The following is a 25736-nucleotide window of genomic DNA, read 5'->3' on the forward strand; positions in this document are numbered from 1 at the left end:
TGGGTTTATCCTGTATGTGACTCTCTGTGCTTCCTGGACTTAATTATATATTTCCTTTCCCATAATAGGGAAGTTTTCAACTATAATCTCTTCAAATATTTTCTCAGTACCTTTGTTTTCCTCTTCTTCTTCTGGGACCCATATAATTCGAATGTTGGTGCCCTTAATGTTGTCCCAGAGATCTCTGAGACTGTCCTCAATTCTTTTCATTTTTTTTTCTTTATTCTGCTCTGCAGTAGTTATTTCCACTATTTTATCTTCCAGGTCACTTATCCGTGCTTCTGCCTCAGTTATTCTGCTATTGATCCCTTCTAGAGAATTTTTAATTTCATTTATTTTGTTGTTCATCACTGTTTGTTTGCTCTTTAGTTCTTCTAGGTCCTTGTTAAATGTTTCTTGTATATTCTCCATTCTATTTCCGATATTTTGGATCTTCTTTACTATCATTTTTCTGAATTCCTTTTCAGGTAGACTGCCTATTTCCTCTTCATTTGTTAGGTCTGGTGGGTTTTTACCTTGCTCCTTCATCTGCTGTGTGTTTCTCTGTCTTTTCATTTTGCTTAACTTACTGTGTTTGGGGTGTCCTTTTCGTAGGCTGCAGGTCGTAGTTTCCATTGTTTTTGGTATCTGTCCCCAGTGGCTAATGTTGACTCAGTGGGTTGTGTAGGCTTCCTGGTGGAGGGGACTCGTGCCTGTGTTCTGGTGGATGAGGCTGGATCTTCTCTGTCTGGTGGGCAGTTCCACATCTGGTGGTGTGTTTTGGGGTGTCTGTGGCCTTATTATGATTTTAGGCAGCTTCTGTGCTAATGGATGGGGTTGTGTTCGTGTCTTGCTAGTTGTTTGGCACAGGTTGTCCAGCACTGTAGCTTGCTAGTCATTGAATGGAGCTGGGTTTTTTCGTTGAGATGGAGATCTCTGGGAGATTTTTGCCGTTTGATATTATGTGAAGCTGGGAGGTCTCTTTTGGACCAGTGTCTTGAACTTGGCTCTCCCACCTCAGTGGCCCAGCGCTGACGCCTGGCTGGAGCACCAAGAGCCTGTCCTCCACGCAGCTCAGAATAAAAGGGAGAAAAGAAAGAGAGAAAGAAGAAGATAAAATAAAATAAAGTAAAATAAATAAAAAATTAAAACCTGAAATAAAATAAATTAAAAAAATAATTATTAAGAAAAAAAATTTTAAGTAATAAAAAAAAAAGACAGACAGACAGAACCCTAGGGTAAATGGAAAAAGCAAAGCTGTACAGACAATAATCACACACAGAAGCATACACATAAACACTCACAAAAAGAGAAAAAGGGAGAAAAATATACATATCATTGCTCCCAAAGTCCACCTCCTCAATTTGGGATGATTCGTTGTCTATCCAGGTATTCCACAGATGCAGGTACATCAAGTTGATTGTGGAGATTTAATGCGCTGCTCCTGAGGCTGCTGGGAGAGATTTCCCTTTCTCTTCTTTGTTCGCACAGCTCCCGGGGTTCAGGTTTGGATTTGGCCCCGCATCTGTGTGTAGGTCTCTTGAAGGCTTCTGTTCTTCACTCAGACAGGACAGGGTTAAAGGAGCAGCTGATTCGGGGGCTCTGGCTCACTCAGGCCGGGGGGGAGGTAGGGGTACAGATGTGGGGTGAGCCTGTGGCGGCAGAGACCCCCGTGACCTTGCACCAGCCTGAGGCGTGCCGTGCGTTCTCCTGGGGAAGTTGTCCCTGGATCACGGGACCCTGGCAGTGGCGGGCTGCACAGGCTCCAGGTAGGGGAGGTGATAGTGACCTGTGCTTGCATACAGGCTTCTTGGTTGCTGCAGTAGCAGCCTTAGCGTCTCATGCTCATCTCCGCACCCCTGTTGATGCACTCTCCTCCGTGGCTCCGAAGCTGCCCCCCTCCACCACCTGCAGTCTCTGTCCGGGAAGGACCTTCCTAGTGTTTGGAAAACTTTCCTCCTTCACAGCTCCCTCCCAGTGGTGCAGGTCCCGTGCCTATTCTTTTATCTCTGTTTTTTCTTTTTTCTCTTGCCCTACCCAGGTACGTGGGCAGTTTCTTGCCTTTTGGGAGGTCTGAGGTGTTCTGCCAGCGTTCAGTAGGTGTTCTGTAGGAGTTGTTCCACATGTAGATGTATTTCTGATGTATTTGTGGGGAGGAAGGTGATCTCCGCATCTTACTCTTCCGTCATCTTGAAGCTCCTCTCATATCCCTTTTTAATCACTTCTTTTCCTTTGTTGAATGCAGAATTAAGTCCAAATGCCCTGATGAAGCCAATTATGATTTGGCCTCATTCCAAGCTTTCAATTATTGTCTTTCATATTCTTGTGTATCCCCAGGTACCTTTTCTCCACTCTTTTTATCTGAATTTTATTCATCTTTTAAAGCTTAGTTCAATACCTGTTTACCTCTAGAAAGCTTTTCCCAAACTCCTCAGCAGGAACCCACTGTACCTTATGTCTTATATCACTTATGACATTTTGATCTTGGAATCATAGTTCTTTTTAAAAATAATTAATTAATTAATTTAACTGCACCGGGTCTTAGTTGCGGCACGGGGATCTTTAGTTGTGGCCTGCGGGATCTTCGTTGCTGCACGCAGAATCTTTAGTTGCGGCCTGCAGGATTTTTCAGTTGTGGTATGCGAACTCTTAGTTGCGGAATGTGGGATCCAGTTCCCCCACCAGGGATTGAACCCAGGCCCCTGCATTGGGAGTGTAGAGTCCTCACCACTGGACCACCAGTGAAGTCCCCATGGTTCTTTCTATACACATCTTCCTTACTAAATTATAAATTCCTTGAGATTAGGAGTTATTCACTTGCTGTGTCATTTCCAGCATGTGGAACAGTCATGTATTTATAATGGAAAAAAGTCAAGGTAAAACAAAGTTCCGCTCCACCAAATAACACATGTGACAAGTTATTTCGATTTCAGTGAATCCTAATTTCCTAACCTTCAGAATGTGGCAAATATCACTTACCTTGCAGACTTATTTAAAGAACTAAAGGGGTAAGCTATTATCTTGTTTACACATAGAGGGCCTTCAATAAGTGCTCTTTATTTTTTCTTATCTCTTTCCAAAATGTGTACCATAGTACTTTGAAACTAACCTCAGTAAATGCCAATAAAGCTAAATGATGTGCAAGACATTGAGGGCCTGAACTTGGGTAGTGTTATGGGGAATTAAAAGGAAGAGATGGATATCAGATAATGTTATAAGCTAGAATTGACATGAAACAGTGATTTTCTGGGGAGCAGAATGGCTGAGATTTTGAGTCTGGAATATTATGCCATTTAATAAAGAAAAACAGACCAAGATCTTGTTTGAGAAAATGAGTCAAAGGCAATAAGTCTAGACAATACCATTCTAAAGGAAAAGTTGTAGGGGTACCAGTAACTTCATGGACTTCATGGAAATTTATCTGGGTCACCAGTAATGAAAGACTAGGTTAAAATATTTAGCCTTCATATTTCCCAACTTGAGTGTCAGTGTCAAACTTTGACTATTAGAAGTGGGGAAATCTGGAATTAAAGGTTGATCTAGGAAAGAAATGAGTGTTAAATTTTAGGAATTGTTGAACCTCTAAATTAGTAGTTTCCTTTTGTCTTCTTAATGGAAACTTTTCCTCTGTAACAAGTTATATTGCCACCAAATGATAATATTTACTTATTATTAAAGAATTCAATAGGAAGCTCAATATCTTATCACTATGCTCAGATTGCATATAGTAGTTAATTCTGAAACAAGGCAAGTCCTGAAATACATTTTAGTTAAACTCTCTACCTTGCTGACTTTAAGAGTCAAAGTTAGAGAAATCATATATTTTAAAACAACCTAAAAATAATTCAGAGAGGATACTATATATTATAGGGATAAATTTTTAAGTGTTCATCAACTTGTTTTTGACATGTTCCTGGTTACAGTTATTATTATCTTGAGCATGCAATTTAAGTAAGCATTTTAATCCATACAGTGGTACTGAAAACAAAGCTTAGTTGTAGATATCCAACATAACTTTTAAAATAAATACCTCTAAAGGTTTTTAAATAGAAAGTCCTACATAATTCTTGCAAAAATTGAAAGAAAACAGTTGTACAGAAAATAAAATGTTAAATTTTCTCCCTTTCTTCCTTTTCTAGCCCCACTTCCCAAAGTTAATCACTTTTAAATTTAATTTATATCTTTCCATATTTTTTATATGTGATGTATATTTAATTTTTGTTAGTGTTGGAAATGGATGTATTGTATTTATTGTTCTACAACTTTTTATCCATTTAATATATCATTGGCCTTTCTCTGTGAAAGTATGTGTGGTATCAGCTTATTCATTTAAATAGCCAAATAGCAAACAAAATTTTGATGTTTTGTGATTTATACCTTATAGATGCACTAATAAATTTGGGGGGAATACATTGAGCTGTTAAGAAGTTTAGATAGAAGTGTGGACCTCAAGTGTAAATTCAGAAAATTTTGGCATGTGTTATTTATTACAGTGAGAAACATTTAGAAATAACACTTCTAGATGTTATTATATGAACATTACTTTATATCTTTGGCGGCTTCTGTGAGACTTGTTTGGCCAGATGAATGTGCTAATGTTCGTACAACAATGGAAAATGTTTGCCTACTATGGGCAAAACTTTTTTGTGGTTCCGTGTGATTTTTAGATAACATTGGAACCATAGCTCCAGATAAGTGACAGTCTTATAACAATGCCTTTTTAAGGATTGTCTACTGTAAAACACAAATTCCAAGGCTTGGTTTTTTAATCCTGCTGCTCATTATTGGTGCCCCAAATCAGTCTACGAAGCTCATGAAGTTACTGGTACCCCCATAACTTTTAATTTGGAATGGTATTGCCTAGGCTTATCATGTTAAATAAATAACACTTGCTATATCCTACATTAGAGGCATATTTATTATGCTCATATTAAATTGCATACTCAATAAGCAAAAAGCTTTTACTGTAGCCTCACAAGCACTCAGGTTTGAGGTGGTATATGAAACAATATGTAGTTGAAGAATGAAAATTATACTTCTAAATACTCATTTATGTGATATATAGTCTCATTACCCTTTATTTTATTCATAGATATGACTTGGAAAGAACAGGAAAAGACTGAACTTTTTACAGATAATTTTTGTAATATATGTGGAGTGGTGCTGCAGTTTGAATCACAAAGGATTTCACATTATGAGGTAGGTTAAAAATACTGGGAATAGAATCTAAAATAGGTTTTTAAATATAACAGATAAACTTCATATATTATCTGTTTTTGATTCTTATGAGAATCCTGTGTATTATTTCCCTTTGATAGATGAGGAGCCTGGCTCAGAGAGGGACAGTAACTTACTAGCTTAAGTTTGGAGAATTTGGGTTTAAACTTAGCCTTTTTGACTCCAAAGCATGTTTTCTTTTCTTCACATCATTCTGCCTCCATTTGTATCTATCAAGCCACTATATCCTTCGTGTCCTTGTAGTAAATATAAGGGAAGTTTTATAAAGCTTGTGTAGGAAACAGTTAATGTGAATCAAGGGATATTATTGAACTCCAGAGTTTTCCTTTACAGTAAATGAAGGATAAAAACAAAATGAACTCGTCTTGCACTTAATTTAGCTACATGTTTTTAAGCACAGTACCATAGAATTCTAGAGTTAAAAGAGGAATGTATAATGTTCTTACTTCTTTAGTTTATTGATTAGAAAACTGAAACCCAGAGGGATAGTGATTCTGCATAGCTAATCTTGGCATGACTAAGCTTAAAAATGATTTCTTCTAATTTCATATCCAGTGTTCTTTCCTTTCTTTTAGTGTTGTCTCCCATTTCTACATCATATTATGAACTATTGGATTTATTTTCATATCTGGTATCCGTGTTAACAAAAGTACTAGATACATTTACTTAAAAGAAATACAATGCCAGTTCTACTTTTTTAAACACCTCATCTTGTTTTGCCCATTGCTAATCTTATTGGCAACTATATTTCAGTCCTTATGTTGATTGGGATTCAATTACTGTAATTACAGATAGCGAAATTGTGTTGGCTGTGGATTGAGAGGACGTAGATTCAAGTCTTAACTCCACCATTGTTGTGAAACCCTGGGCAAATCACTTTACCTCTCTGAGCATGTTTCTTGAGCCTGCAAAATGGGGGCGTAAGATCTCTCTTACTATACTTGTGAGAATTAAGTGAAATCAGATATGTGATTGTGCCTAGCATATCCTGGGACCCCAAAGCTCAAAGATTTAGAGTTAATAAAGAGAGACATGTAATAAAGGGGCTCTGTGATAACTGTGGTTGGAGCCATTTGAATTTAAATTTGAAAAATCACTTTTATGGGCTTATGAAGTACTATTCAGTGTAGAAAATATACAAAAATATAAGAAAATATGAATCAATCATAATTCTGTTGCTTGTAAGTAAGCATCATTTAATTAACTTCTGTTTATATGATTCCAGTATGCTTTCTAAACACACAGACATATTTTTACAAAAGAGAATTGTATGTTGTTTTGCACTTGCTTTTTCATATAAGAACATATTCTGAACACTTTGTCTTATCATTACATCGTTTTACTTTTCTGTAATAGTTTAATGGCTATAAGGCATTATGTTATGTAATGTTGTAGCATATTTTTAAATTTAAATTTCAGTGCCATCTGTAAGTTTGGTACTTAAGCTTGTTAAATAATCAAATCAAAACTATACATGACTTTCCATATATTTGAAAGCACTTCTGTGCAAATATCCTACTTGAAAAGGGGATTTTTTTTCTCTTTAGTATACAGCTTGGTTAATAGCGTCAGACTATCTCAGCATAGTATTTATTGTTCATGTAAAATAGGACAGTACTGCAGAAGATTTGAATTTTAATGAGGTTGTACTTATTAATATTTCCTTTTGTATTTATACTTACATGTTTAAGAAACCATTCTTTGTTCTTTTGTCATATAGATATTTCTATTTTATTCTAATACTTTTAAAAGCTTTATTTTTTAGGTTAAAGTGTTTGATCCATCTGGTATTGATTTTCACATATGGAGGGTGGTAACATTATTTTCCATACAGATAACCAGGTATCCCAGCAATATTTATTTAAACAGTCCATCCTTGCCTCACTGATTTGTAGTGGCATCTCTATCATAAGTTAATTTATATATATATTTATAATGTTATTATGTTCTATTGTATTGCTTTGTTTGCCTGTCTCTATAATAATTTCACCTTATTAGTATAGCTTTAAAATATGCCATGATACCTGGTAGGGAAAATTTATATGACAAAAAACTCATTATAAAGTTAAAAGACAAGCCACAGATTGAGTGCTATTTATAACCGATATAACTAACAAAGGATTAGTGTCTAGAATATATAAAGAACTATATATCAATTAGAACAAGAAACAACCCAATAGAAAAATGGGAAAGTGTTATAAGCAGGCTATAGAAGAGATACTTAACTTCAGAAGTGATCATATGGGAAATGCAAGTTAAAGTGATAATGAACTATCTTATCAAAACCATCATGTTCGCAAAAATTGAAATCTAATAGCACTTAACACTTCAGGAGAATATAGGAAGACAAATCACTCATATATGCTACATTTGGAGTTGTAAACTGCTTCAACATCTTTTTTTAAATTATTTTTTATTGGAATATAGTTGCTTGCTTCAACATCTTTGGAGAGAAATTTTATAATACCTATTAAAGCTGAAAACCCTCATACCTTATAAGCCAAATAGTCCATATCTAGGTGTCTACTTTAAAGAAACTCTTGGACATTATATTAGGAGATATATTTACATATGTTCAGTGCAGAAATGCTTGTGATAGCAAAATAAACAGAAACATAACTGCCTTCAGTAGGTAACTTGATGGGTAGCATATGGAGTGGAATATTATGCAGCATGTAATATGAATGAACTAGAGCTATATGTATCAATATGGGCAAATCTTACATAATATTGAGTTATAAAAAGTTGAAAAGGATATGAATAGACTGATTTCATTTTCATAAAATTAAAAAAATGACAGTAGTACATAATACTGTTTATGGGTACATGCATATCTAGTAAAAGAAGAGAGGCATAGAGGAAATGATATAGACCAACTTTAAGATAGTGGTTACCTATCGGGAGGAGGGGAGGGATTGTTGGCATGAGGAGATAGGACTGTATGTGTAAAATTTCACCTCTTTTGAAAAGGAGATCTGAAACAAATATAGAAAAATGTTAATAATATCTGTTAAAACTGGGCAGTGGGTATGTACTTCAGCTATATTATTTCCTGTGCTTTTCTATATATATATATTTCACAATTTAAAATGCTGTAGAGAGAGGGTAAGTAGTTGCCTCACAGTATATGTTCAGGAATGTTAGTTTCCCTTCTATTTACACCAACATTTTCGTTATTATGTATTTTGTTCTACATTTGTTCAGAGATTTTTCTAATGTGCCTAACCTAGAAGAATTAATTTCCTCACATAAAAGAATTTTAGAGGTAAGCAGTACAGGGCTGATGTGACAGCTCCATAACATTATCAGAGATCTAGGCATTTTCTCTCTTTCTACTCTGATGAACTAGCCTCTGTCCTCAAGATCCTCCATAGTCCCAGATGACCTTTAAATCTTAATTCCAGAAGCAGGAGGGAAGAAGGTTAGAAGAAGGGTTCATCCTCCATCCTTTTAGAAGGCTTCCCAGAAGTTCTACCCAGCATTTCAGATTACATCTTATTGGCCAGAATAGAGTCACAAGATTACGTCTTGCTGAAAGGGAGGCTGGAACATGCAGTCTTTTAGCTGGGTATATTGCCTAAGATGTGTAACTAAGGAAGAAGAATAAGTTTGATATTAGGCAAAAAAATCTAGGAGTCTCTGTCAAAAACAAAAACCTAGAAGTTATTGGACTCTAAATTACAGCATTATTTTCATTTTAATTGAGATTTAGAGATTTGAAAGCATGTGAAGCCTTTTCGTAAACTTGGTACACATTAAATATATTTCAATTCACGGGTACTGTCCTCAAATTTGAAGAGGTGTAAATTTGGGGTACCTCTGTTATTGAATAAACAAAGTCATATTATATATATATTTTTTTAGAGTGAAAAACATGATCAAAATGTTAGGTTTTATTTTCAAATGCATGGGGAACAAAATGAAGTGCCTGGTAAGAAAATGAAGATGGATGTTAGGAATTTTCAGGTGAGTGTCCTTTGTTGATGTTGTAATTCGAAAGTTTGAGTTATTGAATCTTTCTAACAAGATTGTGCTTATTTCAGATGCATAGGAGTGAAGTAGTGGACAGAAACAAATTTTGTGATCTCTGCAACATGATTTTTAGCTCCCCAGTTGTTGCTCAGTCTCACTATGTGGGGAAATTCCATGCTAAAAAACTGAAGCAATTAATGGAGGAGCATGATCAGGTATCTCCATCAGGATTTCAGCCAGAGATGGGTAAGATGACATTCACTCTTTAACTTCAGCACAGGGTCTCTCTATAATTTTTTCCCATCTCTGCCATCCATTTTTTATTGGAGAGACTTTTACTCTGCCACAGTAACTTGGTTCTTCTTCTGCCTGGTTAATCTCTTTCTGTATCCTTGTAATTTAATATAGAGATCATAATTGCTAGCTGAATTTTAAGAAATGTTGTGACCTCTCCTTTTCAGTTTATTAAATCCAAATAAAAGCAAGTTATTTGCTATGTTGCTATACAGAAAGAACAATAAGCAACCTGAACTCTCCAGTTTCTAATCAAATTATAAAGTCTTAGCTCCTTCTTACTTCTTCCCCTTGGCATCTATCTCATTCTTCTTTTTTTGCTTTAGTACTTTCCAAAACATTACCTCATAGTGTGTGTTCAGACCAATGTCTTCACCATAATATAGTTATGTTGCAGCATTTTCTGACTATAACTATAGCCAAAAAAAAAAAGGTATGGAATCTTCTTCTACCGGATTGCTCATTTCTTTCTTCCTATGAATATAAAGAAAAGGTACTACTAGCATTATCAATCAGCAGTTATTGAGTACTTATTTTATGTTAGATGCCAAAGATACAGAGAACTGTAAAACATTGCTGTTTCCTCCTTCCAGTGATGTTGGGCCGCCAGCGCATGAGAGAACTGACCCACAGATCTCACTTCTGGCCTGAAGTGGCAGAGTACACCCTGGAAAACCCAGCCTGTATTTTGAAAATGTGCCTGTATTTTGAAAATGTGTGCCAGAACAAAAAATAAGATGATCAATTCTCTGGAATAAATAATTTACCACATTCTCACTAGCTTCAACACTTTAGGAATAAAGCATGTCTAGCATGGAAATTTTACCAACATTAATTTCCAACTCATAGTGTAGGCCTCATCAGCATTAAAACATATAGTTTTCTTAATAAATGAAACCAGAATTATTTTTAAATTTATTCTAGTCTCTCTAATTTTTGTATATTTGTTTTTCTGCCTGTCAGTCAAGAGGGACAGAATCAGTGTGCCCTACAAGAGAAAGCATCTTGTAAAGCCTTATCTTTAGTCCCCAAAATTCATAAATTTGGGCTCAGAGAGGAGACTAAATGAAAGAGATCTGAAATAACTGTAAATGTGGAAACATAATTTTATAGCCCTTAAACAACTGCATAAATTTTATTTTGATACAGACACCACAAATCTGGACTGAATAGGTGATTTACTTTGCTACTCAAGAAAGACACCAACTTAGAAGTTGGTACCATCTCTTTTACCCTCACTAATTTCAAGAACCATCCTAAGACATCTCTTATGCCTTTATTGATTTTTCAGATGAATAAAATTCATTTGAAATACATGCCTAATGCTGAATATTCTTTCCTGTATCTTTGTTGGAGAAACTTGGTGACAGACTTGTATTCAAATTTCTATTCTCACAGAAGGAAATTCGTTTTATCCTGAGTACCTTTATCCAACAGCCCTATATGGAAAAAGTCCAGAGATAGTAGGTTTTAAAAAAACTCTAACTTTCCCTAATACTTTATAATGAATGCAGCTCTAATAGCTGGACACATGTTGATCACTTTTCATTATGACTATTTCAGCAGGTGTGCCTATTACTACTTCTGCTGAGTCAACTTTTCTGAAGCCCCTTGTTGTCAAGCCTCCTCCAGGTGGGATTAAAGATGAGACTACGCCTTCCTCTTCCAGCAGTGCTTTGGATTTGAATAATCCAAACAAGTATTGTAAGCTCTGTCCTGCTTCCTTTAATGGTCCATTAATGGCCCAACAACATTATGTTGGGAAAAAACACAAAAGAAATGAAGCTAAGAAGAAGTTTGTAGACAAGATAAGAGAGAAACCTCTTCCAGCAAAATCAGATGCAAATGGTAAATAGTAAAATTATCCCAAATCTCTTTCTTAGAAAGTTTATATTTTATTAAACATATCTGGCTTATGTATATACTATTTTGCTTTTACTGAATACAAGGTTTATAATACTCATGGGATCATAGAATTTTCGATAAGGACTTTTGAGTCCATATAGGTCTGTCTGTTGGTTTTCTAGAAAATGAGACCCAGAAAGGTTTAGATGACACTTACTAATAAAATATAGGTATTACCACGGTTTCATGTTATATCATAGGTACATAAGGAAGTATTTTTAATTAGTATCATGTAGTTATATCATTCGGTCACTAAGTATGACTTAAGTGTCTCTTAGTTGCTAGGCTAGTTATTCTTGGGAATACAAATGAAGATATACTATTTTCCCTGAAGGGGCAAGTGTATAACTAATTGGGTTAATAATACTTCATTGCAAGAGACTGCAGACATGGATTTTTGTGTACATATTTTTGGTAACCAGAGAAGCCAAACATCATGGTTCAGAAAATCTTTATAGAGGAAGTATATGATTTAGATTGATAGCAGTGGGAAGGAGAGAGGATGAACAAAAGAGCTGAGAAAGAGTGGCAAGAATTCAGGTGCAATAAAGATTCTGATCCTGACTGGAATGATCCACTTGCTCTTCTAACCATATGTTTTTTCATTTTTCCCCCACAGGCACCATCTCACTACTAGTATTTTTATTCCCTTTTCATATTCTCTTCTCCACCCACTTTTCCTCTACTCACCATTATTTTTCAATTCTTTCCTTACTAGACCTTTTTGCTTAATGTGAAAATGTTCATTACTCCCTCCTTGAAGCTCTATTCTTTGTCATTAGTAACTCCTTATGCTATTGTTCTTTTCCCGTGTTTCTATTTATTTTCTGTTTTCTTTGGGGGCTCTTTTTTAAATTCATTGTCTAAATGTAGACGTTCCCATGGTTCCATTCTTGACCTTAATCTATAACATGATCTAATCCGTTCCTCTGATTTCATCTGTCATCTGTATGCTTATGACCTTTCTGCAAAGCTTTAGATTCATATATTCAAAGAGCAGCTACCTCTTCACCTGTATACCTCATAGCCATTTCAAATCCACTCAGTCATTCAAAGTAGAAACCTGTAGTTAATTGTAAATCCCTCAGCACCATCTACTTCACTTCCTATATCTAATGAGGCACCAAGCCATGACTGTTTTACCTCCTGAATCTTACTGTTACCTTTTCTCCAGCCATGCTTTTCCCATACTAGTTCAGGCCCTCAACATCTTTTCTAGAGTTTTGCTACTCAAAGTGTGGTTTGTGGCCAGCATTATAAACATCACTTGGGAGCTTGTTAGAAAAAAGAATCTCAGGCCTCACTGCAGACCTACTGAATCAGAATCTGCATTTTAACAAGATGCTTAGGTGATTTGTACTCACAATAAATTTTGAGAAGCATTGTTCTAGAATATTGCCACAACCTCTAACTACTCTCCTTGCCATCAGTTTTGTCTCCCCAGATCTACCCTCAGTTTAACCACTAGAGTGTTTCATCTAAAGTGTACGTCTTTTCATGTCATTCCCCTGCTTAAAAGTCCTTATTTCTCTATTTTCTAAGGATAAAAATCTAAGCTTCATAGCTCTCTACCCTCTTGTCCCTATCTCCTTCTCCAGGCTTATTCCCTGCTACTTCCTCCTATGATTTATGTGGGTCAGAATCTACAAACTACTTATGGTTTCCAGAAACCATTACCCCATTTCTTGTCTCTGTGCCCTTCATGCTGCCATTTTGCCTAGAATGTCTTCATGTCCCTCTTCTCTTGACCAACTCCTACTCATTTCACTTCTTTCAAGCCTTTTCACTTCCTTCAAGGCTTATATTCTGTGCTTCCTTAACCTGAATATCTAATTATCTCTCCCTGTGTCTTTATCTCCCACTAGAATGTAAGGTCTTTGAGGGAAGGGACTTCATCTAACTCATCTGTATTTCCAGTACTAGAGATAGAAACTGGCACAGAGTAGGCCTACCTCAATAGAGATTAGTTTAATATATGAATCAGTGAACTATTAACCTTTATTTATTGAGTGCTAACCCTGTGTTTGTACTATTAAGTTTTCTGCTTAATGTGATTCAACATGTCCCCAAAAGTTACATAGAGATCTGTATTTTTATCTAGGATTTTAAAGAACGTTGATTTAGGCAAGTGTAGAAATAGAAGTGGTAGGGCTTCTGAAAGTCGTAGATGTTTGGAGAAATGACAGACTCCCACTTGTTAGGGTATTTTTCCCATCGCTAAGCTGAGGGTGATCTGAAATAAGTGACTTCTAGTTTGTGGCATTAGGTAAATTGGAACTGAGAAGTGTGTCAGCCATGAGAAATGTGTGCACTTTGGTCACTTCTGAAAGGAGGGTCATTTTAGCACTCTGAAGTTTCAAGGTTATTAGATTGAGAGAAGGATTTTGGTGAAATTTTTATCTGGCTGGGGAGGCGAGTGCTGATCATCAGCATAATTTAATCCAGTCTTTGAAGTCATTTTATACTAGCCTCTGAAGATGAAGCTCAAAGAACAGATTTTCAACCCTGCCTTGACTATTTCATTTTGATAACAGTAAACATTTGAGGATTAAAAAAATAGCTGGAGAATTTAAAGTAGCAAATGAGAATTGCAAAGAACAGCTACAGCAGAAGCCCATATTATAAGTGAGCAAGCGGTAAGACAAAAACAGCTTAACCTGTGCCACTTTAACTATATTCACTCTTCACCCATTTTCTCCCTTCTTTCTGTCTCTGCCTTCTTTTCTGTCTGCTATGGTTTATATATGTTTCTACTATATCTAATCTCTTTCCCTTTTTCTTCATCATTCTTACTGCTCTCTTCATGTCCCTCATTCAGTCCAGATCTTATTAGCACAGGAATGGCTACCATAACAATATGGAAATAAAATATGTATGTATTTTTAATTTACTGTATTTGTTTTGTTTATTTTACTAATTTCTAGCCCCATTATTGCACTTAGATGTCTCACCTTCACCTGTAACTCAGCATATCTAAAACTGAATTAATAATCTTCCCTAAAACCACCTTAAATTTACCAAGTTTTCTTTCTTTGCCAGTAGTACCACTATTTATTAGTCACCCACACTTGAATCCTTGAGGGCATCTTTGACTAAATTTCCCTATCTCCTATCCATCCACAGTCTTATCAGGTCTTTTTAGAACTGTTTCTTCTTCCTTTATCCTTCCATTGCATTTTCACTACCATCATCTCACAGTTTAATGCTGTAACCACCTTCTGGAAGGCTTTACTTATACCTCATTGTTATTCTCTCACTACCTAGTAGCAAGATTTCAACCCAGGATCAATTCCACAGTCCACTTGTTCTACTTTTACATTCAGAACACTGAGTGATGCTATGGAGAATTATATAAGGCTAGAGACTGGGTGCCTCTACAGAGTCTTAGTATCCAATCTCTGTGGCCTTTTAGTCCTACTTAATACTTTTCCTTTTCCTTCACTTTCCTTTCAGCAGTGATTTTTAAGCCTACACCACTCTCCAGGACTCTCTTCTACTGTTCAACACTCCCCCTCCTCACAACATTCAGGCAAGCTTATTCCTTATTTCATCAAGAAAAATGTGGCCATCAAATGTGCATACCAAGTATCTTGCCTTAACCAAATAATCCCTTAACCTTGAGTTTCCCTTTAACTACTACACTTTCCCCTTCTCTTCTTTGCCAGGTTTTTTTTGGTTGTGTTGTTGTTTTTGTTTTCAAATATACTCTTAACTGTCTTTACTGATATTCACTCCTCAACTCATTACCATTTGTTGACACACATTCCCCCAGCCCTCCACACCACCACTGTACCGTTCCACTGAAACTGTCCCTCACGGGGTTATTGTGACTTCTAAATTTCTGAATCCAATGGCCATCTTTACTCCATTCACTAAACTTTCCTCCTTTGACATCAGTCTCTCCTGTTCATCCTTACAACTTTGTCCTTTACTTCTTGATTTTTCATGGTCCCCCTCCTCCTCTACCATCTAGTTTAAAGAGTGGTGCTCTCCAGGGTTTTTATCATTATGTTGGTGTTGCTATGCCCACCCATACATTATCCTCAGGACATCTCACCCACTCTGATTGTCTTAACTAACCCCCATCCCCTGACTTCTCCAAAATTAACCTATCTTCTGCCTTTCAAATTCCCATATCTAACTGCCTATTGGACACCTTTACATGAAAATCTCACAGATATATCAGACTCTGTGTGTCCAAATTCAAACTCACCAATGCTTATTCTCCCACCTCCTAAAATAGTGCTTCCTTATGAAGTTCCAATTTCAGTTAGGATCACCACCCACTCAGTCACCAAACTATGCTGAGAGGTATTTTAGACTTCTCTAGATTCCTCCTTCTCCCTTATCTCCCACATTCACTCAGTCATTAAATTTTGTCTGTTTTAATGGTAAGTATTTCACCAATATCCCTGCTTCTCTCTACCCCTACTGTGACCTTTCTAGCCCATACCCTCCTCATCTCTTGCCTTATGTAACTGTGGTCTCCTTACTTCCAGGCTTGCTCCTCTTAAAATTACCCTCCATATTGCAGTTAGAGGAGAGATTTCTCTAAAACACACAGCTGACCATGTTACTTACTACTTAAACCACTTCAAGGTTTCCCAGCCCACAGAATAAAAATCTAGGCTCCTTAGCATAATATAAAAGTCTCTTTGATGTGATATACTTTTGCCTCTCCCATCTCATCCCCTTATATTTTATTCTGCAACAATTCCAAATTTTAACTAGTTACTGTAAACACTTCTGTGTTCTTTTCATGCTATTTCCTCTGCCTACAGTACTCTTCTCAACTCTTTTAACCGTTAACTATTTTTCATTTTTCCAAGTTTAACTAAGGCATCATCTCTTCCAGTAGCCCTCTTCAGGCTCCCATATTGTACTAAGTGCCTCTGCTTCATTGAATTCCCATACCTCTTAAGCATACTTGTCTTACCTTTTACCAAATGAGATTGAAATCCTCTGTTCATGTGTCTGTTTCTCACTTGGATTTGTGAGCAACCTGCCCAATTTATTAATCTTGTACCTCTAGCATCTAGCATGATGCTTGGTGCCACAGAGGTGTTTAGTGTTCGTTGAACAGATTATTTGAATTCAGCACATCATGCTCATTTCTGTCTCTTCCATACCTGATATTGTTTTCATCCCCTGGAATTCCCTAACTGCTTTCCTTACAATTCAAATCCTTCTTTTCCTCCAAAGTCCATCACAACTTCCCTCGCTTCTCTAGCTCTTGATATTCTCCCCTTCCTCTGATTTTTCATAGGTATTACTGTTCATTGACAGTTGCATTAATTATAGTCCCTTAACTGAATTGGCCCCCTTGAGACAAGGGATTGTATTTTATTCTGCAATATCCTTCTCAGTGCTTTATATGGGAATGAGTATATGGTTTTTCTCAATATTTGATAATTGTTTATTGAAAGGCAGTGTTGTGTAGTGGGATAAACATAGATTTGGAGAAATGTTTGAAGTCAGTTGCCCAGTTGCACCTCAGATTCCTCAGGTATAAAATGAAAATAAGACTACTTCACAGGATTGAAAGAGCATGAAATGAAGCAGTATATACAGTACCCATCACAGAATAGGTCATCAACAAATGTTAGTTTTCTTGAAATATTTTGTTTTCCTGCCATAATTTAAAAACATGTAAACTGGACATTTTCTGTTTTTCTTCATAAGCTAAATGCCACATTAAGTTGCATTTTTGCTTGCATGTAGCTCTCAGTTGATTTTCCCCATTTAAGATACTAGATCAATGGTTCTCATTCTTGACTACATACTAGAATCATGCAGGCAGCTTTTAGAAATCCCAATGCACAGGCCATCGCTAAAATCAATTAAATTAGAATCCCTGGGACCCACACATTAGTGTTTTGTTTTCTCTTTTTTAACTCCCCAAGAGGTTATGATATAGAGCCAAGATTGAGAACCAAAATGTTAGACTATAAAGATATGCAGTTCCTCAATCTATCCTTTGAAAACAAAGACCTTAGTCCAGGGAGTTATGAGATACGGCTGTGATTAGGAGAAAAGTGGGCTCCACAAGTGTTAGCTTATGGATGATTCTGAAAGTTACAGGTTGCAAAGAAGCTTGAGTTTCTGGGTGAAGTCAGAAACGGAATCCTAGCAGGGCTGAGGGGAGCAAAGTTTGACAGGCCCAAGGAGCAGACTCAGATAGGAGAATGGACAGTGTAAGGAGCATAGTAGAGGCAGGTTTCAGTAGGATCAGACCAGGAATTTTGATCTTGGGGCCAATAAATAGACTTCATGTCTTCACAGAAAGGGTTTACACCATTTTTATATATTATTTTCTGAGATGTCTATATCCTAGAAAAAGATAAAGAATATCAGTGTGTGAAAAAGACAAAGGCTAAGGTAATAGAAAGCAGACCATAGTTCCAGAACTGCCTCTGGATCTTTCATATGTGACCTGCAGCTGCTCTAAACTACTATATTGCCTATATTATAATCTTCTGGTATAACTTGTGAAGAAACCAAGGAGGAACTGAGGAGAACATTATATACAATATACTCTATAAGCACTAAACAAATATGTAAAACCTCTGAAATATAATCTGAGTTTATAATCATACTGAAGATCATTGACTTGATAATCTAGGCAGTGGTGCTCAACAGTGTCTGCACAGAAAAATCATCTAGAGTGCTTTCAAAAAGTAAGAAAGCCTGGTTCTACCCCTAGAGATTCTGATTAAATTAGTCTTATGTGGAGCTGTAACATGAATATTTTTAGAGTTCTCCACAAGGTTCCAATGTGTAACTAACCTTAAGAACCACTAGTCTAGAGGAAACCAGGATTCCTGCTTATCTTGCATAACTTGGGTGCCCTCAAAATACATGGTATTGGCCAAGTGAATATGAGCCTTAATTTTCCCACCTGTGAAATAAGGTTAGTAATAATTTCCTGAAAAGGGTTGTTATGAGCATGCAGAGTCCTGGATTTAGTCCTCAGCTTTGCAGGAAGTCCAGAGTCTTCAGAGGTGATCAGCCTCAAATCAGGGACTCCGCAAACCAAAAACAAAATTGGAAGATGCAGAAAAATAACCAAGGAACTGGAAAGGTATTCCCTTAGTGGTTTTCTCCACACATCCTCTGACAATAACTAGCTGGGGTACTGTTAAAATACACAATCCCTGTCCCAGTGAATCATATTCTCCAGAGGAGGGGGTCTAGGGATCTGTATTTTAAACTCACACTCCAGGTGATTCTTTTTTTTTTTTAACATCTTTATTGGAGTGTAATTGCTTTGCAATGGTGTCTTAGTTTCTGCTTTATAACAAAGTGAATCAGTTATACATATACTTATGTTCCCATATCTCTTCCCTCTTGCATCTCCCTCCCTCCCACCCTCCCTATCCCACCCCTCCAGGCGGTCACAAAGCACGAAGCTGATCTCCCTGTGCTATGCGACTGCTTCCCACTAGCTATCTACCTTACGTTTGGTAGTGTATATATGTCCATGCCTCTCTCTCGCTTTGTCACAGATCACCCTTCCACCTCCCCATATCCTCAAGTCCGTACTCTAGTAGGTCTGTGTCTTTATTCCTGTCTTACCCCTAGGTTCTTCATGACATTTTTTTCTTAAATTCCATATATATGTGTTAGCATATGGTATTTGTCTTTCTCTTTCTGACTTACTTCACTCTGTATGACAGACTCTAGGTCTATCCACCTCATTACAAATAGCTCAATTTCATTTCTTTTTATGGCTGAATAATATTCCATTGTATATAAGTGCCACATCTTCTTTATCCATTCATCCGATGATGGGCACTTAGGTTGTTTCCATCTCCGGGCTATTGTAAATAGAGCTACAATGAACATTTTGGTACATGACTCTTTTTGAATTATGGTTTTCTCAGGGTATATGCCCAGTACTGGGATTGCTGGGTCATATGGTAGTTCTATTTGTAGTATTTTAAGGAACCTCCATACTGTTCTCAAATATAATACAAATATTATATATATTAATATATATTATTGTATCTGTCTTCTCATCTTGCTTATCTTACTGTGTTTGGGGTCTCCTTTTTGCAGGCTGCAGGTTCGTAATTACCATTGTTTTTGGTGTCTGTCCCCAGTGGCTAAGATTGGTTCAGTGGGTTGTGTTGGCTTCCTGGTGGAGGGGACTAGTGCCTGTGTTCTGGTGGATGAGGCTGGATCTTGTCTCTCTGGTGGGCAGGTCCACGTCTGGTGGTGTGTTTTGGGGTGTCTGTGGACTTATTATGATTTTAGGCAGCCTCTCTGCTAATGGGTGGGGTTGTGTTCCTGTTTTGCTAGTTGTTTGGCATAGGGTGTCCAGCACTGTAGCTTGCTGGTCATTGAGTGAAGCTGGGTGCTGGCATTGAGATGGAGATCTCTGGGAGATTTTTGCCGTTTGATATTATATGGAGTTGGGAGGTCTCTTGTTGACCAGTTTCCTGAAGTTGGCTCTCCCGCCTCAGAGGCACAGCACTGACTCCTTGCTGCAGCACCAAGAGCCTTTCATCCACACGGTCACTGGCTCAGTCGTTGTTTTTCAAAGAATGCTGCTACACCATAGTGGCTTGGTCCAGGAATCCTTCTAGCTGCAGCCATGACTGTGCTGGAATCAGCCTTCCTCAAGAACAGCCTCACGGCTGCTAGTGGGAGGCCTTCCTCTCGAGACCTCCAGGTGATTCTTGCCAGAGAAGGCTGGGAAACATTGTAGTTTAATACACTGTCATTCTGGTATTGATTTATGGTAGGAGGAGAAATATATATTTCCAGTTCTGAGGTTTTTTTAAAAAATATCTATCATCTAGGGTATCCTCTTTTTTGTATCAGTAATATGGGAAACCAAATTATAATCAGAAGTGACTTGGCAAGCACAAAATCAGAGCACAGGAAGAGAGGATAGTTTTGAAGAATTATTTATTTAGACTTTGACATAACTGGCTGAGCTCTCCTGGGCCCACCACAGAGTATATGTCAATAGTGAACGTAGTCCTCATGTTCTTTAAAGTCAATTTCTTTCTTTCTACTTGACAATAATCTCCTGTTTCTGTGAATAATCTTTGCTTAGACAAGGCCAATACACTTAGTAATAATTAACTTAGTGGCCTTTAAATGATTAAGTTGCTGTTTGATTTAAAAGAAGATGGTCTTCCCTGACCCTAAAAATCTCTGCAGCCATCAGTTTATTGCCTCTTCCTTAGGGTGGGATTGTTTTTATATTTAGCTTATGAAATTTATTAATTTGCTTCTTCAGACCAAAGAGAAAGTGGAAGGTGATAAGATTAAGAAAATAAAACTTAATCTGTCACCTGCTTCCTGTTCTACCTATGAATCAGAATAGAGAGGTAGCTAGTATATCTATTCTATAGTTCTTGACTCTTATGAAGTGGTAACTAGCAGTTTTGTTTTAGAATTTTGCTTTCAGAATTTATCCCGAGAGTGGGGCTCACTGAACCTCTCTCATTTCTAAAATCTGTCTGTAGAAATAACTTTTGGTAAAGTAATGCACTACAGTGATTTCAGGTAAGAGAGTAAGAATTTTCTTTTATTTGTTTTTAATATTTTGGGATGTTTCAAGTTTTAGTTGGGTAGAAAGAGAATTAGGGGCAAACAAAAAAGAGGTTGGTTGAGGGATTAAGAGGCAAAGATTGATTGGGCATGCTAGATTTGAAGTGTCTGTTGTACTTTCATGTAGCAACAATAAACAGGCAGATAGCAGTTTCTTAGGAAAGAGGCCAAGGCTAGAGAGGCAGTGTGGTGTAGTGTGAAAAATTTTGGACTTTAAATTAAGAGACATGGGCTCTGAGAGGCTATCTTTGTTACTAATGCTGTGTGACTTTGACCAAGTCATTTGACCTCTCTGGGCCTTAGCTTTAAATTGGGAAGGCTCAAGTAGATGATCTCTAGTAAATTCCTGTCCAGCTATGTGATTCGAAGTGTATTCCTATTGACCTTATTAACTTGAACTCTCTGTTTTTTCAGCATTTAGTATGAAAACCTATGTTTGTCATATTTGTAATATCACCTTTACATCTTTAGAAATGTTCCGGTCCCATATGCAAGGAAGTGAACATCAAATTAAGTAAGTATTTCTTGCCAAAATGCTCCTGTGATACCAAAGACCAGGGCTTCTGTCAAGTACCTTTGCATGTACTTTACAAACTTTCTAGGCATTTATTTCCCTAAGAGTTGATCCTGGGTATGGTTGGTGATATTTGTAATATATTGTATGTTAGTTCCATCTCCCAGGGAGTTCTCTAGCCATGATAGTAACTGACAGAGCTGGCTAACTGGCACTCCTCCTGACCAGACAGCATTGTCCTTCTTTGGAAAGATGCTAAAGGATCATTCTCAGGCTAACCATATAAATTCAAATAATCCCTGTAATCCCTGGAAGGTTGGCTAGTTCCAGAGATTCAGTGATCCAGTCATCATCCTTCCAATGAGGTATAGTGGTTAAGAAAGAAGGTCTTGTTGTTAGACAGAACTGAATTGGAATACCAGATCTATCTTTCTGCCACATATGTAACTTTGGACAGCTCTGACATAAAGTGGTTATAATGAAATATAAAAATATGTGCAAGGTGCCTGACTGGCACATAGTAGGAGCTCAATACACATTTATTCCAATCTGTTTTGTTATTTTAAGGAGGAGAGGATTGAGTGGACAATTGGGGATCGGATAAGTCAGGTAGTGGGACAGTGGGGCACTTAACTATTGTATATTTTTTGTTGTTGCTTTTAAAATCAAAGCATACTATTTCGGTTACATTATTTTAGTGGAAAATATTTATATTATTGAGTCTGAATACTAAGTAGCTAAGTTGTCTCACTGACCAAATTAACCTTCATTTAGACTCTTTTTTTTTTTAACATCTTTATTGGGGTATAATTGCTTTACAATGGTGTGTTAGTTTCTGCTTTATAACAAAGTGAATCAGTCATACATAAACATATGTTCCCATATGTCTTCCCTCTTGCGTCTCCCTCCCTCCCACCCTCCCTATCCCACCCCTCCAGGCTGTCACAAAGCACCAAGCCAATATCCCTGTGCCATGCGGCTGCTTCCCACTAGCTATCTACCTTACTACGTTTGTTAGTGTGTATATGTCCATGACTCTCTCTCGCCCTGTCACAGCTCACCCTTCCCCCTCCCCATAACCTCAAGTCCGTTCTCAGGGTTCCAGAATAAATAGCTGTCACATTTATAGATCTGTACAGGGAACTAATAATCAAAAATTTTTTAAAGCAATGTGACATTCAGATCAGACCATCTTTAGGGCATTAAATATTATTGGTCCTTTCCCACACATCCCAACATGCCTTATATTTTTAAGTACTATAGCAGTGTCAAATATGTCTGCTTCTTTGTACCCATATTTCCATTCATCCCAGGCCTGAAAATTTTTTTATGTGTAAAACATTGTGAGGTGCTTAGGAGATATCTGACTATCCCTGCTGCTTCTCTTTGACATACAAAAAGTCACAATTTTTAGCTTTTATATTGAGGTAGGTTTTAAAATTTTGTTTGGGCCTCTGTTGTATTTGTTTTTTCAAACTAATATTTTTGAAAGCAAAGCAAACATTCCAAATAAAATAAGCTAGTAACAAGAACTTTCTACTGTCTTGTTTGCAGAGAATCCATTGTTACCAATCTAGTGAAGAATCCGAAGAAGCCACCAGACTCTTACCAAGATGAAAGTACAGATTACATCAAAGTACAGAAAACCAGAGGACCAGAACCAAAGACTTATTTCAGAAAGATGGAAGAGACTTCTTTGGAAGCCTGCAGGTACAGAGAAGCAGTTGATTCCAGATCCAGACATAGAATGTTTGAACAAATACTCCCATGTGAGACTTTCTGGACATACCCAGGACCATACAATATTTCACAAACAGTGGAAAACCAGTTACCTCATTGCTTACCAGCTCACTCAAAGAACACATATGACTCTTTCCAAGATGAACTGGAAGATTATATCAAAGTGCAGAAAGCCAGAGGACTAGATCCAAAGACTTGTTTCAGAAAGATAAGCAAGAGCTCTGTGGAAACCCATGGGTACAGAGAAGTTGATTCTGGACCCAGATCAAGAATGTGTGAGCAAAGATTTTCATTTGAGACTTCTCAGAACTCCCAGCGACCATATGGTACTTCACCAGTGGGAAGCCAATTACATCACTCGTTACCAGCTCATTCAAAGAGGTCATATGACTCTTTCCAAGATGAACTTGAGGATTATATCAAAGTGCAGAAAGCCAGAGGACTAGAGCCAAAGACTTGTTTCAGAAATATAAGCAAGAGCTCTGTGGAAACCCATAAATACAGAGAAATGGTTGATTCCAGACCCAGACATAGAATGTTTGAGCAGAGGCTCCCATTTGAGACTTTCCAGAATTACCCAGTATCATATAGTATTTCACAGGCAGCGGAAAAGCAGTTACCTCATTGCTTACCAACTCATGACAGCAAACAGAGATTAGACTCTATGACCTACTGTCAACCTACCAGAGACTATTTCCCAGAAAAACCAGTACCCCTGAGCCTTAGTCAACAGGAAAATAATTCTGGCCCATACAGTGTAGAATCTGAAGTTTACAAGCACCTCTCCTTAGAAAACAATACCAGTGACCATGAAGCAAGTCATACACGGAAACATCAGAAGAGAAGGCACCTGGAGGAAGGTGAAGAAAAGCCAGAGAAGGAGCAGTCGAAGCATAAAAGGAAAAAGAGTTATGGGGATACAGATCTAGACAAGGACAAGAGCATCCAGAAAAGGAAAAGAGAGGGAGATAAAGTCAGTTCAGGAAAGCTTAAGCATCGAAAAAAGAAAAAAAGACATGGTGTTCCCTCTGAGAAGGAAGAACATAAGCACAAGAAAGAGAAAAAGAAATCTGTTGAAGAAAAGACAGAAGAGGAAATGCTTTGGGATGAGTCTATTCTTGGATTTTGAACTTTTAGCTTTGTTTACCCAATGAGAAATCGGTTAAGAATAGGGGAATTTAGACAAAGACAGGAACATCCAATGAAGAAAAGGAGAGGTGAATACAGTCAGTGTCAGTTCAAGAAAGCTTAGTTTTTTGTGTGTAAAAATTGAAATTGAATTGAAAGAAAAGACAAGCCTAAACCTAGTCCCTGAGAAAGAAGAACCTAAGAAGAACCTAAGAACATAAGAGAAAAGGAAGCCTGTTGAAGAAAAGACAAAGGTGTCAGTGCTTTAGGATGAGTCTTCTCTTGGATTTTGAACTTTTCAGTTTTGTTCACTTAGGTTGAATTGAAGAAATAAGTTGAAGAGTTTGGTTTTGTTAAATTCATGTTATTGAATTTTCCTAAGTGGACAGTTACTTTAACTGCTAACAAAAGCCAAGTGAAATAAGAGTATTCAATATGCCTTTTCCTCAAGTTATTTTTCCTCATTTATTAAATTGAAAGAAAAATTACATGTTTCCTATGTATAAAGTAATTTCCCTTAATGAGGCTGTCTCTGCTTCTACAAATTGCTGTGATAGTGAATTACTTACCTGTGGGAGATAATTTATTTTAAATGAATCACCAGGCATTACAGAATCCATCCCTTCTTTGGGTTTGTGTTAGTGTTGGTGGTATTTTATTGTTGTTATTGTGTGTTTGTTTATGTTTCTTGGTTTTCTCCAAGGAAAACATGTGAAGCGATTTAGACTGATTTTTTGTTTGTTTGTTAAATCTAATTTGCAGTGTATTTTTGTATTTTCTATTTCTGAAAGTGGAAAATGAAACAGTCTATAGTAAACTAAGATGATATATGGTTTTAAAGAGCTCTAAAAAAGTACTGATAAAAATCAGTCTATATTCTGGAAATGTTTATATTATATTAAAGTGTTTTAATTTCTATATATTGTTTTATGTAAATGATCATTTCCCAGCTGGATATTATCTTACTTTGGGAGTGAGAGGGGAAATAATTAAACAGTTTGCACCTCTGGGGAGATCACACTATAAAGTTTTAATAGTTTCATTTATCCTACATCTAGCTTAGGAAAAGCTGATATTCAGAGTTGAGCTCAGTTTTAAGTTAGAAAAATATGACCAGCTAAATACTTGAAACTGAAAAAGGAAGAATTTATAAGTGGGAGAGGACTGTGAGGAGGGGGCATTACCTTTATTTATTTATTTATTTAAAATTTATTTATTTATTATTTATTTTTGACTGCATTGGGTCTTCGTTGCTGCGTGCGGCTTTCTCTAGTTGTGGCGAGTGGGGGCTACTCTTTGTTGCAGTGTGCAGGCTTCTCCTTGCGGTGGCTTCTCTTGTTGCAGAGCACAGGCTCTAAGCCTGTGGGCTTCAGTAGTTGTGGCACGTGGGCTCAGTAGTTGT

General features: G+C 37.0%; 1 protein-coding gene across 3 annotated transcripts in view; it reads left to right on the forward strand.

The window, feature by feature from the left end:
• Positions 1-25169, forward strand: part of ZMAT1 (zinc finger matrin-type 1) — a 34538-nt gene extending 9369 nt beyond the window's left edge. Inside the window, exons 2-6 of one of the 3 annotated variants that reach the window (XM_060002896.1) lie at positions 5072-5178; positions 9082-9183; positions 9261-9435; positions 21367-21466; positions 23021-25169. In XM_060002896.1, coding sequence (XP_059858879.1) covers positions 5072-5178; positions 9082-9183; positions 9261-9435; positions 21367-21466; positions 23021-24335 — 1799 coding nt within the window. In that variant the 3' untranslated portion in view covers positions 24336-25169. Of the gene's footprint in view, positions 1-5071; positions 5179-9081; positions 9184-9260; positions 9436-11046; positions 11332-21366; positions 21467-23020 lie in introns of those variants that run through there. The other 2 variants (XM_060002895.1, XM_060002897.1) reach the window with 2 other exon arrangements.
• Positions 25170-25736: the final 567 nt, after the last annotated feature.

This window comes from Delphinus delphis, chromosome X (assembly GCF_949987515.2).
Source record: "Delphinus delphis chromosome X, mDelDel1.2, whole genome shotgun sequence".
Taxonomy (NCBI): domain Eukaryota; kingdom Metazoa; phylum Chordata; class Mammalia; order Artiodactyla; family Delphinidae; genus Delphinus; species Delphinus delphis.